Below are 14,258 nucleotides of genomic sequence, written 5' to 3'. Positions count from 1 at the left end.
GAGATGGTTCCTGTGGGTGCGGTTTCTAACAACCATAGTTTAGCAAGCCTTCTGGATTGTAAGGTGTCGTCTTTCCCAATGAAATATTTGGGGCTTCCGCTGGGTGCAACTTTCAAGAATAAAGCTATATGGGACGGAGTGGTGGAGAAGGTATAGAAAAGGTTGGCTGGTTGGAAACGGGTGTATTTATCAAAAGGGGGCCGCCTCACTCTTATTAAGAGTACTCTCACTAACCTCCCCACATATTTTTTATCTTTGTTTCCTATGCCTGCAGAGGTGATGAACAGAATGGAAAAACTCTTTAGGGCGTTTTTATGGGGGGCTTGGGGGAGGAAAAGAAACTTCATCTGGTTAGATGGAGAACAGTTTGTGCCTCAGTTGTGAATGGGAGGTTGGGAGTGTGTAACTTGGGAACTTTTAATAGAGCTCTTTTGGGGAAATGGCTTTGGAGATATCACTTAAGAGGGGGGATCATTGTGAAAGGAAATTATTGACGCTAGATATGGTGTCGCTGGGGGTGGTTGGTGTTCCAACGAAGTGAGAGGGGGCTATAGTGTGGGTTTATGGAAGTTTATAAGGAAAAGGTGGTCATGCTTTGCAAATCACATACGCTTCGTAGTTGGTGAGGGCAATCGAATCAGTTTCTGGCGGGACGTGTGGTGTGGAGATCGAGCATTGGAAAGGGCTTTTCCGGGACTATATCGTATTGCAGTTAACAGGGAGGTTTCAGTGGCGGATGTGCGGCTACTTTCTCATGGCTCGCACCAATGGAATATTCTTTTTATTTGAAATTTTCATGATTGGGAATTATCTATTGTTTCAAACTTTTCAACCTACTATATTCCATGGGGACTCCTATAGCACAGCGAGATAAATTGAAGTGGAGGTCTAATAATCACAAGATATGTACAGTTAAGGCGTATTATAACATCTTGACATCACAAGAGCATACTCCATTCCCTTGGAAGAAGATTTGGAGGTCCCGTGTGCCTTCTAAAGTAGATTTTTTTGTTTGGACTGCCGCCCTTGGGAAGATATTGACCACGGACAACTTGAGGAAGAGAGGATGTGTAGTGATGGATTGGTGTTACGTGTAAAAAGAATGGATAATCTATGGACCATTTCTTACTACACTGTGAGGTAACAAGGGTGTTGTGGGATGAGATCTTTCAAAGGGTTGATGTTGCTTGGGTTATGCTTATGAGGGTGGTGGATTTGTTGGGTTGTTGGAGAAAGTTGCAAGGCTGTCATCAAGTGGCAGCGCTATGGAAGATGATTCCGTTGTGCATCATGTGGTGCATTTGGACGGAAAGGAATGCGCGTTGCTTTGAAAATAAGGAACGCACAATGGCCGAGATGAAAATTTTTTGTTACACACTTTAATGCGCTGGTTTTCTGCTATTGTATTGCATGGGGACAATGTTCATGATTTTTTGTCTTTAATTTATCGCTCTTAGAATTTATTTAGGTGTTCTTCTATATACTTCCCGTGTACATAGGCTATGCCTCTTTCATTCATATATATAATATTGATCTCTTACTTATCAAAAAAAATATATAATGTAAAAAACCATCAATACTCCACAAGCAATTAATGATTTTGTCAGATGACAGAAAATTCATTGAGAACTAACACTATAAGGTAAGTAGCTACATTTACTTCAGCGATTAAATCGAGCAGAAAAGAAAACAAGCAAGCGTTAATGTCAAAAGAAAAGGTAAACAAACAGAAGCACTGATAGAGGACAAGTATACCCTCGAAATTAAAGTGGAAAGTAGCTTACAAGTAAAGTAGGAGTAACTTGCAACTAAAGCAATAGAAGTAGTTTCCTTTTCCATGGTTTTCTAATTATTTTGGCATTATTAAGATCTGAGTAGTTCCCAAAATAAAATTTTTACTTTATGTTTTTCCTTGTGTTCAAGGATTTAAGATGGAAACATCTCTTTTTCTATTGTTTCCACTATGTCAGTTGGTATTAGAGCCTTGTTAATCCTTACCATGATGACTAATCCATGCAATGGTAAAAATTTTATAGTAATGATGTTCGTAAGCGAAGGTTCCCCAGGGCCAACCTCGTGAATTTCCAACATGAAACTTGAAAATTGTTCCATATTACTTAGGCAACTCTTGCTCTAGTAACAATGGATCTAAATGTTAATTACATGAACAAGAAGATATGTATTATGTAACAACGATGGAGCTCCCGTTGACCTGTTTGTGATTGCATTTATATTGTTTCAAAGAGGTAACTAGGCTATACAAAGACTTCCCTTGATGGTGAACATGATGATGGAGGTGTATCTCAAGATTTGAAGGCCTAACTATTAATCAAGTTCGTGATGATTGGGAATCTAGGAGTTCTCACACAAAAATTATTGATATACAAAGCTATAATGGTTAACCTGATATTGCTAATTCTTATATTGGATGAAAGTTAAAAGATTTCTCAAAATATTGAAGATAATGATGTTTGATTACATTAAAAAAAATAATAATAAGAGCTTCAGATTGTTGAGCTCAAAATATTTACACATGGATTATGCTTGATTATAAACAAAATTATTTTAAGATAAACCAAAAGTATGTGCAGGTATAAGATTTTGAAGCTAAGTTAGACAGTCTTTCCTTCTCACTCGTGCATTTTGTGCGCAGAAAGGAATTGAATAAAAGAAAGTAGAAGTAGCAGAAGCTAACATAACAATTGATGATGGATGAAAGGAGAATGAACTTTTGGATAGGCATAATGTTGAAAAGAATGAACATATTGACTCCATAGAAGAGGATACACCAATGGTTTATGGTAATTGTTTCAATGATGAAGCCAGAGCAATATATGTTAGCTAAAAAACAAGTGATTGTTTTCTAAGATAAGATGGGTTTGATGGGTGTCCTGAGACTAAAAGTATGAAATTAAAGTTCAATTGTAGGAAAGAGTTTTTAATTTCCTTGAAAGGTCAGTAATCACATATTTCTTTCACTGACATGATAAAGATTGATGGCACGCTTCACTCTTAGGATACAAGAGAGGTATTATTTGATCACATTTGGGAAGATTTACCAGAAAAAGTTCGATAAACAAATCTTATTAATTCAATTTTTAGAAGATCATATTGTAAAAGATTATGTTAGTTTGCACCTTGTTAGTTGTGACCGATCATTCTTGTGGCAAATTCAAGAATAAGAATATTTCATAAGTGCATGGCTATTGTGCAGAGTTTCTCGTTAGCATACTAACTAAAGATATATTTCTTCACTTTCACAAGGCAGCCAAAAAAAAAGGATGGGAAAAGGTATCTGGGATTTCAATAGATCGTAGAAATTGATTCTTAAACTTGTGGACAAGTTCCTTTCTGGCCAGGGGGTCTGACACAGGAAAACTACCTCTCCAAATTAGATAGAGGCAGCTAGCTTTTCTTTTTTACTTAGTTTTCTAAGTATCTTTAGGACTCCCAAATTTTACTGTTATTTTTTTCTAATAATGTGGGAAGTAGGTTGAAAGTAGAGTAAGAACAACTTGAAAGTAAAGCCACAGGAGTAGTCTCCAAGTAATTTATATTTTTTTGGTTTTCTGGATAGTTTGAGATTAGGGTTCAGGACCTAGATAAAGGCTTGGAGTGAACATTATCTGTTCATTGAATAAATCAGACTTTGACTAGTTCTCAAAACTCTTCTTCACTGATAAAAAAAAAAAAAAAAAAAGTTTCTTCGTCCTCTTCTTTTCTTTCTGTTTTGTTCAGGGATTTAAGAGAGACATGTTCTTCTCTTTTTTATTGCTTCCGCTACATCACACACGTTTTTAGATTTCATCACATTCTTATAAATTTGATCAAATTTAACATTTTTAGAAGATATTTTGAAATGGATTGTAGCAGGACCTGCAATTTGGTGGTTGAATAATCAGCAGGATGAGATTGTAAAAATTTTGAAAGAACTGATCTATCTGCATTCCTTGAATGGGAATCACCAGCTTCATTCACAAACCAATCTGAATGGTGCGGACAAAAGGAGGTGCCAACACTCTGAAGAAGTGCTTTTATTTGCTGCAGTAGTGTTTCCAAAAAAAAAAAAAAAAAAACATTACATCAATTCTTAGTCATCCACTTTATTAATCGAATGCAAGTATAAATGCCACATTAGAATACTAAAGTTCATACAATAGAAACTCCAAGTACCTGCTTTTCATCGGACCTATTTGCCGAACAAATTTCTCTAAGGTTTGGTCCATAATCAAGGCTAGCTGAAGAGGCAAAACTAGTTATTACCAAATGATCAGTACGATTTACAGTTTTAACTAGCATTTCCATGGGCCAAGAAAGTGAACTTCATTGGGGCAAAAAGCGTTCAGCAATACGAACACTTTAAGTAAGAGGCCAACAGCAGATCCACATATAATGCAGTGTATACTAAAACTCTCTGTTAACTATGGAAAAACAATACTTATTAATTGATCTTGCAGAATTAGTGGGCCACATTAACAAGATTTAGTCACCAGAGACAACATACAATTTAGAACAGGTGTTTTTTGAGGGGGAAGGGGAAGGGAGTAATACCCTGATTCCATGATAGGTTGGTGAATGGAGATCCCACATTGCTAGGAAAGAGAAGGTCTTAAAGTTTATAATGATTCCAAGGTTGAATTGTAACATTGACAACTCTTTTTGGAATACAAGCCTTGATGTGGCTTGGGTCTTCCTTGGATCGTATAGATGGTATCAAAACCAATCCTAGCAAATAGTAATGGGCTATCGAAGATGCCAGGAATCTAAAGAGTATTGTAATACCCTAGATCATTGAATTTGGACTAACCTATTGGCTCCATGAAGTTAAATTACAATATTACACAGAATGTATCACAATCTTAACATGACATGCCACTCTACTTTGAGGACAGATGCCAAGTCAATTAGGAAAAGTTCCAAATAAATAAAATGAAAACAAAAATAACTTAGTAGCTGTATACCTCCCTCAGACGGCGGAGGAGGAAATTCTTCTAAAACTTTCTCCAAATGTTCTGAGCTCTCCCGGCTTACAATACGAGCCACAAGACCCTCTAAGATTTCACCCTGCACCTTTATATGGTCTTTCGAACCTGCATATTGATTTAAAGCTGAGTTAAATCCTAGTGCTCTCACAAAATGCTCACATTAAGGAACCAAATTTTAATTCTAGCCAACATCCCAGTTTTATTGTATAGAAAATATTGCATAAATTTTATTGGTAAAGAAAAGATCCCATAAAAAGCAATTCCAATTAAAGATTGAAACTGAAAGAGATATTCATGATAAATCCAATAAATATGACAACCCAAAATGGGAAGAAAAACATCAAGTATAAAACCGAAGCCTCCTTGGCAGAAATTTGGTGGTGGAGGTGGTGAGTGTAGATGTTGTAACAGCAATTTTTGATAAAAACACTAAACATGCTGGTAGCACTGGTGATATTGAGAATTTGAGATTGATACTGTCGACAGAGCATTCAATACAATGATGATGTGATGTTTGAAGCATGGCGGTGACATCAATCCATGGCAGAACCAGCATTAATGGTGAAGATGTTATTGCAAGAGGCATGTGGTAATGATTTACAAAATGAACTGTCTATGTTTCCATTTATGTTTCATTTTTTTCCCCTCCCTTCAGTGGCAGAAGCAACCTCCTGCATTTGGTTCAGTGATTGAGGCAAGCAAGAGGGGGAGGGTGGTCATTCCTACCAGGCATGATTTTGGAATTGGTTTTCAAGAAAATTTGTATGTAAAATAACATTCTTAACTAAAGGCAACCGGATGAGGCACCACAAAATTTCAAGCTACATAACTATAGACGCGTAGCACTTAGAAACACTACCTGGAACAGATACATCAGCAACTTCATCAAGAGTCTTGCATACTGACGTTGCAGTTCCTTCTTCACACAGCGCATCATACACAGCAAAAAATGAAGTCACTGACTTCCTTCAGTTATAAAAAATAAAAATATCAATCAGAAGCAACAAAACTATGGTTTTACTGTCTTTGTCTAAAACAGAATATCATTTCTAAAAAATTAGGGAACTGTATTATGTAAATAAAGTTAGGGCAATAATATCATACAGATATCTGCTCTTCTATTTGCTTGATGGTTCTTTTTTTTTTTATAGGTATTTTCTGCTTGATGGTTCTCATGCAGATATCTCATATAAATACATATGCCATATCCTTAAAAGATCTTATTATGAAATACCTAATGGTATTACATCACATTACTAATTAACACCCAGCAATCAAGAGTGCAGGAACTTCTTATAAACCAAAAAAAGTGCACCAGCTTGTTATAGTTGCCTGATTCCACGTCGTTCCTACATTTGATTATACGTCGGTTTTCTGTTACATTAGACAATCAATCAAGCAACTAGTGCAATTTGAGTTATTTGGCAAGAAATTGTCCAACTAACTAAATTAGAGAATTCATCAATATTTGAAACAATTAGCAATTATCTCATAAATCATAAACTAATTATCACACATAAAGAGAGAGGCATGTGCGGAAGTTGAAAGAAAACCTTAGTGCCAGCAGAATTAGTTGATTCACAATGTCAGCTTGATTAAAGAACTACAACAGTCATTTTGTGTGAGTGGTTGGGTGTGTGAATGGAGAGAGAGAGAGAGAGAGAAAGGGAGGGAGATGCACAATAATCCAAACCACTCTTTAAGCTAATCTAGTCATAGGGGCCCTAGATCATCACCGTGTCGTGAACAACCACACATGATTTGTTGGTAGGCGCCATTTTCTACAAAATGCAATGATTTCAGGAGTAGAGAAGAACTTTGGCTTTCCATTCCCCAATTCTGTTACTGCTGTCACTACCACTGGTCAAAACAACAGAGCACGCAAGTTATAATTATTATAGAATGTTTTTGATAATTTGGATGGACAATGACATTGCTTCATCGAGACAATAATGAACATAACAAAGCAAATGCATATCAAAGAACATGCCTTCATGTTAAGAAGAAGAATAAATCATACTTTTCACCCATAAACTTCCATACCTACATAATTTACCTCCACGACCTTTAACTTAGCAAAAATCAAACTCTATTTCGAAATTTCAAAGTTAGTTTGCTCCTTCTGTATGGAACAACCACTAGCTCGAACAAAAAACATAAACAAAATGGCACATGCCCCTGATAGAAAACAACTAGTGTCAAGGGCCCTACAGCATTTTCCATACCTTTTCGTTTAAGTTAACAACTGCTTTGGATAGAGGAGGCAAACTGAGACTCATACTTCAAAATACGCTCCTAGTTATACTAAATTAGAGATTGTTGGGGTAAATGATACAAGGATGGTATTTTACGGGGACAATGTGCTATTACCCTAAAACAAAAAGATCTTAGTTGAACCAAGGAAAAATGCACTTACCATAATCTTCTTGGGGACGCTGCCCATGGTCTCCAAGAACAGCAGTTACCAATTCCATTGATACACACATATGGTTCCTCTGAAAGAATGAACAACAACAAAATTAGTTTTCTAAGCAAACCACAAGAAAAAAAATTTAACAACTAACAAATAAATAAACAAGTATAAATTATTCATCAAAAAAAATAAACAAGTATAAATTAAAATTCTGAAACAGAGAAAATCTTAGAATGATACCCATGACATCCAGCTAGTTACCAATTCAATGTATCATATAAATTATGTAAAAAGGTTGAAAATTAAATTCAGTGAGAGAAACAACATTGCGATCTGAATGGTTAACAACTTAACATCAAGTTTAGTCAGTTGACTGCAATGGAGAAACTTTCTATAGCAATTATTATCTTTGTGAATAATCCATGTCACAAGTATACTGATAAGCTTGGACTCAAATGACATCTTGTTCCCTCCAAGAATGATACGAGGGCAATGTCATGGGTTCAAGACCTTCCAGGTGAGTGTTGACTCATTGATAAAAAAATGTGTTCACTGTGTGCATGTGTAATTGTTACAAATAATACTGGCAAAGATGCACAACCATCAGCAAACCAAATGAATATAAGTGTGCCCACAATGTGAGAATGTTCAAAACCTTAACTTAGTCAGAGAAATCAGGATCTGATCTCAGGTCAGATGCGATTTACATTATGTTCAGGATGCTGGAGGGTGAGGAGACTAAAAAATACGGAAAGGATTGGAGAAAAGTGGGGAGAGGAGTTAAATAAGTAACTTCTTATAAGTAGAAAGTCCAAATTAAATTTAAAAAAATGAAGAAGTATTTTTCATAAGAAACCACCAAGCTTCATTTTAAGGACATAATAACCTGCCCCACTTTAACAGTTCCTGCCCTCCTCCCCTCCTATTTATCAACTCTTATTTTTTCATTAAAAAGGAGGAATTTCTATTTCTTACATTTTAGTGAACTCTCAAATCATGGATGTGAGTATAAGCAGGCATACACATTACAAAAGACAGACAGACAGAGATAACACAAAGATTCATCATCAAGCATTCCTGGATTTATAATGCAAACAGCGAGAATGAAGGTTTTGGAGATTCTTTTGTATTTCCTTCTCATTAAAAATATCTAACATAGATTACCTCAAGAAAATCATTGAACTCTGCTTGCTTTTTTGCTGCTTGAGTTCCCCATGCCTCACGAAGCATCCGTCCAAGAACAAAAACACCTACAGCAGTGTATCTGCACAAGAAACAGCCTGTTCAGAAAACTATAGAGAAAAAATATCTATCCTGAATATAAAGGGTGGAACCCAGTGATATATAAAGCAAAAGACTGAGCATGGTGACATTTTTAACAAATATTTTTCTCAACTAGGGTTCAATTCCAAAGAGTGGTTCAGCATCATACAGCATTTGTTTTTCTTTTTTTTTTGGGGCACCAGGTGTCCGGGAACAGGTTCCCAACTAATCCAGGGGGCATCGGCCCTCAACAAGGAGTTTCCAGCAAATACACCTCAAGTAATTCAAGGGAAAAAACCCTCGGTCCAATGGTCCCAAAAGATTGATTGCACCCAAGGGAATTTGAACCTTAGACCTGGGGGGAGCATACCCCCAAGCCCAAGGCATTCACCACTTGAGCCAAACCTTAAGGGTTATCATGCAGCATTATTGTTATAAATCTAAATATTTAATTTCAAACTAAGGAAGATTTAAATATTATGTCTTAATGCAACACAGCAACAGAGATGCCATGCCCTTTAGATCAAGGCATTCAACTACTACAGATGGGTTGCGGTTGATTAGAGGCTAATTTTTCTTCTAAATGAAAACAAAAAGCAAAAGAAGAACATTAAAAAAATTGTCATGCCCATACATATTTCCAAAGCTGTTTTTCGCATATGCACCGCCCTCGTGACCGGAGTACATAAAAAGAGATCCGGAGTGTTTAAGAGAAACCTGCAAAAAAGCATCATCCTTTGCTCAATCAAACTGATTTATGTTATATATAAACCTTCATATGATGATTAGGTTATCAATAGCAGAATAAACCATATAGTCAAGAAGAAATAAACAAGAGAAATAATTCATATTTTTTCTTAGCCAAGGGAAGAGATATACATTTGAAGCCAGCAGAGGTGGAAACTCCAAAATGGAAAGCAATACAATTTTTTGAAGAAAAAAAAAGTTACCAAACACCTTACCTCTAAGGTAGCCAAGCCTTTAGATACCATCTCTGTCATCCTTGTCCTTATCTGGACATACGAAAAGCGATAACCAATAAATAACACAATCTAATGAGACAATTTTTTAAATGAAGCAATAATATGGAAACTTCATTCTGAATACTAGATAGAGTCGTAGTTCAAAAGATGTAGACAACTCTTTGCAGTAAGGCTTGTCAATGTATATATATCTAAGAGACGCAACTCAGACGAACAAAATTGGAAGAAATTATACCTCTTGATCTGACTTCTCATTTTCAAATTTGGGATAGAATGTAGCTCTTATTTGTGCAATTGAGTACGTGGAATTATCCACAGTGAAATTTTCCAGCAGATTAGCACCGAACAACTTACTCAAACCGGCAGTTGTTATCTGAGCTACTGCTGTTTCAGCTCCATCCCCCTTAATCATTTTACCAAGAGGTGCTTTTTCAACTTCAACTGCCGGGGACCCACTCACTGTTCCATATGACTTGGGCTTCCAGACTGCCTTTTGACCACCTTGAGCTGGAATCTGGTTTGCCGTTTGGACACTCCCCAATTGCATGGGTGGAACTGTAACATGGGGTTGCCCACTGTTTTCAGTGATACTAAGTGCACTAATTCTTTTACTGACGGTTTCATCTACATCTGCTGATGCACTGCCTGTAGCTGAGGATGACATGTCAGTTTTTGGCTTCTCTTTCCATCTTTGATCCATATGTCCACCCCTTCGCTGCAAATGAAAAAGAAAAATCTCTCTCAAGTAGACTGTTGAGCCTAGAAATTCGATTCTAAATAAATAATTATTTCTTTAGCGCCTCGTGATCAGCCAGTAAAGCTCGAGTTAATTAAGGCTTTACTCTTACAAATTCTGAACATTTTTTGGAACTAAGACTACTCAACCATAATGATCAGTTCTGCCTCTAGCACAACAATAAAATATGGCATCCGTTTGGGCAAAATACAGCCGATCAAATATTCACCAAAATACAGTCGATCCAAATACAAAGTAGAGCAATCATCCATATATTCAGAATCAGAAAAATAGCAAACTCTATCAAGCATCCAATTTTATTTATATCAAGTAACAGCCAATCAATCACTAACGATCAAAAAGCGCGGAGAGAGTAATACATACAATCACTAAAATCAAGAAAATCATCAGCAAACTGTTTAAAAAGCTTGATGCGTCATTTGACAAAATATAACAGAAAATCGAACAGCCAAACACAGAGAATTCATGACAGACAAGCAACGAGAAAATCAACCGTAATCAAATTTTAGGAGAACAGAAAAATAGTTCCACGAACTCAAAAGCACCACTCAAGACTTTATCAAAATGTCAACCAGAAATTAAATAGCCTTCCAATCCAATCTCAACAAGAAAAACTACTGAAAATAAATATAAGAATAAAGTATACATAAATATGCATATCTATAGATGTTAGTGTGTGTACAAACACAGACGAAAGCAGTGATGATAACGTGCAGTTGGTACCTGGTTGTAAGGCATGATTGGAGGGGAGAGAGAGAAAGAGGAGGTGAAAGTAAGAGAGCAGGCTAGGGTTATGCAGGGTGGAGGACAACGAAGGATGAGGAAGGTTCTGGAGTTGAAGGTTGAGGAGAAAGCTTGAGTATAAGAAGGAAGAGTAAAGAGAGCGCAGACAATCCTCTGCGGTGCCGACATTCAAATGCTAGTGTAGGCCTGAGATAATGTGTATGTATACAGACTACAATGCCCCAGGGTGAGGAGAGCGAGAGAGAGAGAGAGAGAGAGAGAGCGTGAAATTAGCAGAGAACGCACGGCGGTCTTTACTGCTTGTTGTGTGTCCCCATGGCCATGATTACAATCCAGGGCGAAAGAAAGGTTAGAAATGAACCGGGTTCGGTAGTGGTGTCAACACGGCGGGAGTCATGCAACGCACCGTTTTGACTCCGCTGAATTCTGGAGTTTTTTTTCTTTTTAGGACTGCCCTGTCATAAAATAAAACAACTTTTTTAAGCGATGCCCCAGACCCGCCCCCACCCCAGTGACCCCATGCCCAAGCCAGCCCCCAGGCCCCATCTGTGCACGCCGTCAGGTCCCGTCGACGTATCTTCCTCCCGGATTATATAAGTAGAATTTTTCTTTAATGCATAAGAAAAAAAAATTCAGGGATTTGAAATAGGGATTGAGAAAAATGGAGGCGCCTTATCTTGACGTTATCTCCTTTGCGTTCTGGAGAAAAAAATAATTGAAAATATAAAAGTTTGTTTGGTAGGTCATCGTTGTTTCCCTGGTTCATTGGTTGGCTATTTACTTTATTTTGTATGAAAATTTAAAAAAATTATAAAGATTATATGAAATAAGATGAGTTGAAAAGTGATTTGAAAACAAACAAGGAGAAATTATATATACGGCTAGTCTTTATCTTCATTGGTTGTCCAAGACTGTCAAATGAAAAAAAAATCCCATGTTTAAGGCACAACAATGGCGGTCGATTTTTAAAGAGAGGTACCCAGTCGTATGAAAAAGTTCCAGCATATAAGGCTAAACTCGTATGAAAAAGTTGACGCTGACGAGGAAGGTAAATATTTTTCTCCGGATAGCTGAGGATTAGTCCGCACTCCACTGTGAGAAGGAAAAGGCAACCTTTAAGGCCTACTTTTCCCTCTGTTGCCAGGTGAGAAGGTAATTCAAACAACGATGTGGCTAATCCGCTCCTTCACTATGTGGGAGTCGGGATAAGTTTTTCGGGCCACCTCGAGGCTAGTCCCGCTTTCCTGGACTAGGAGGCTAAGCCGTTTGCTCGCCTATCATCATTTGTGGAGAGGTAAGTCGTTTGGACAGTCTGTTATTGGACTCACTCCCGCCCATTGACATCACAGGAAATTGTAGGTTTGAGTCAAGCTGGCGCTAATCCCACTTTTCATCGCAACGGAGGTTGGGGTAATTCATTCGGGGAGCTGTGTGGCTGATCCTGCTCTCCACTATGGGAGGAATAATGCAACCTTAAGGCCTACATTTTCTTATGGTATCCCGCAAGGAGGTAAGTCGTTCAAGCAGTCTGTTACAAGACCCGCTCCCGTCTGTTGACGCTTACGAGAAAGGTAAACTTTGTCTTTGGGTGGCTAAAGATCGACCCGCACTCCTCCTCGAGAAGGACAATGCAACCTTTTAGGCCTACGTTTCCATTTTCGTTTCCATTTTCCCTCTAGGGGAGATAAGTTGTTAACGGAGTTTTTATTTAGCAAAGTCGACTTTGCTAAGGGGTGGACCGATTTCCTTGTTATATTATGCTCCTGAAACCAATCATTGAGACAAGAATATATATATATATATATATATATTATGGCTGATAACTAGCACATGGGAAAATATAAAAATTATGACAAGTAAACCAGCTTAGCAGTAATATTTCTGCATATGCTCAGCGTTCCACGGGTGTGATAATTCATTTCCTTGGAAATTTTTAAGGCGATAGGAGTTTGGTCGATTTGTGGCGACGACCACATAGGGGCCCTCCCATCGGAGACCCAGTTTTCCTTCGTCCCGAGTTGTTGTTCCCATTTCCTTAAGTACCAGTTCCCCTATTTTGAATGTTCTCAGTCGCACACTCTTGTTGAAGCACCTCTCGTCCCTTCTTTTGTTGGCTATGGCCTTTATCTCTACTTATAGTCGGACTTCTTCCAACAGGTCCAACTGTTCTTCTAGCCGTTTGCTATTGGATTCTGGTTCGAAGTATTGAACTCTGTATGAGGGAAGTCCAATTTCTACTGGCGGCATAACCTCGTGTCCATAGGTGAGGGGTAAAGGGAGTTTCCCCGATCGGCATCTTCACCACAACTCGGTAGGCCCATAGCACATCGAGGAGTTCCTCAGCCTTGACTTGCACGTTGGAATGAGAGTGCCCAAAGGACAAGTATCGAAACTCGATCCCCAACTCTCAGCACCAATTTAGGTAATGGTCGAAATCGAACTACCTCCCGTTGTCCAAGATGATAGTGTGTGGGACGCCAAACCTGCAAACCACCGATCTCTATAGGAATCACGTGATATTGCTCGCAGTGATAGTGGCTAAGGCTTCAACTTCGACCCACTTGGTGAAATAGTCGACGGCCACTACTACGAACTTGACCCCTCCTTTGCCCAAGGGAAGTGGGCCAACTAAATCAACTCCCCACTGGGCGAACGGCCAAGGCAACGAGATCGACGTCAACTTCTTCGGCGCTTCTACCACACCCATCTGGCTTTTGGGTCCACACTTAAACTATGATGTATGATTTCAAGCACTATCCCAAGCATGTCCCCGTGATTCCATGCAAACACATTCAAGTGTTCGACGAGGAGTTGTCGCATGACATCTTAAACTTCCTGCGTCATTTTGTTGTTGATTGTCACTGTAGCCTCTGGTCAGTCTGGGTGGAGGATAATAAGCTTCATTGGTCCAATTGGCTCTGCCCTTCGGAGCTCTTGTTCATCTCAAATTTTGCTCGTAACTTCCACATGATCGGGGGCCAAAGGCAGAACACCAGTCTCCTCCGTCATGTGACGTACTTCATTCGCGCATGCATGGGCTTTTCTTGTCACGATTTTTTTGTCTTTACATGCTTGGTTCTCCGTCTGGCTTACTTCCATGTCTCGAGTTGCTT

The 14,258-nt window shown here is 38.3% G+C and overlaps 1 protein-coding gene across 1 annotated transcript in view; it reads right to left on the bottom strand.

The window, feature by feature from the left end:
• Positions 1-11,504, bottom strand: part of LOC121238769 (tRNA ligase 1) — a 51,755-nt gene extending 40,251 nt beyond the window's left edge. The window contains exons 1-11 of the mRNA XM_041135792.1: positions 11,125-11,504; positions 9,880-10,359; positions 9,624-9,674; positions 9,296-9,378; positions 8,563-8,662; positions 7,402-7,480; positions 6,722-6,845; positions 5,845-5,951; positions 4,962-5,090; positions 4,174-4,238; positions 3,877-4,041 (exon numbers count right to left, since the gene is read on the bottom strand). Coding sequence (XP_040991726.1) covers positions 3,877-4,041; positions 4,174-4,238; positions 4,962-5,090; positions 5,845-5,951; positions 6,722-6,845; positions 7,402-7,480; positions 8,563-8,662; positions 9,296-9,378; positions 9,624-9,674; positions 9,880-10,359; positions 11,125-11,313 — 1,572 coding nt within the window. The 5' untranslated portion in view covers positions 11,314-11,504. The remainder of the gene's footprint in view (positions 1-3,876; positions 4,042-4,173; positions 4,239-4,961; positions 5,091-5,844; positions 5,952-6,721; positions 6,846-7,401; positions 7,481-8,562; positions 8,663-9,295; positions 9,379-9,623; positions 9,675-9,879; positions 10,360-11,124) is intronic.
• Positions 11,505-14,258: the final 2,754 nt, after the last annotated feature.

The sequence above is a fragment of the Juglans microcarpa x Juglans regia genome, chromosome 7D (genome assembly GCF_004785595.1).
Source record: "Juglans microcarpa x Juglans regia isolate MS1-56 chromosome 7D, Jm3101_v1.0, whole genome shotgun sequence".
NCBI lineage: Eukaryota > Viridiplantae > Streptophyta > Magnoliopsida > Fagales > Juglandaceae > Juglans > Juglans microcarpa x Juglans regia.
The sequence above is the reverse complement of the archived record's forward strand: the minus strand, read 5'-3'. Positions and strand labels throughout refer to the sequence as shown.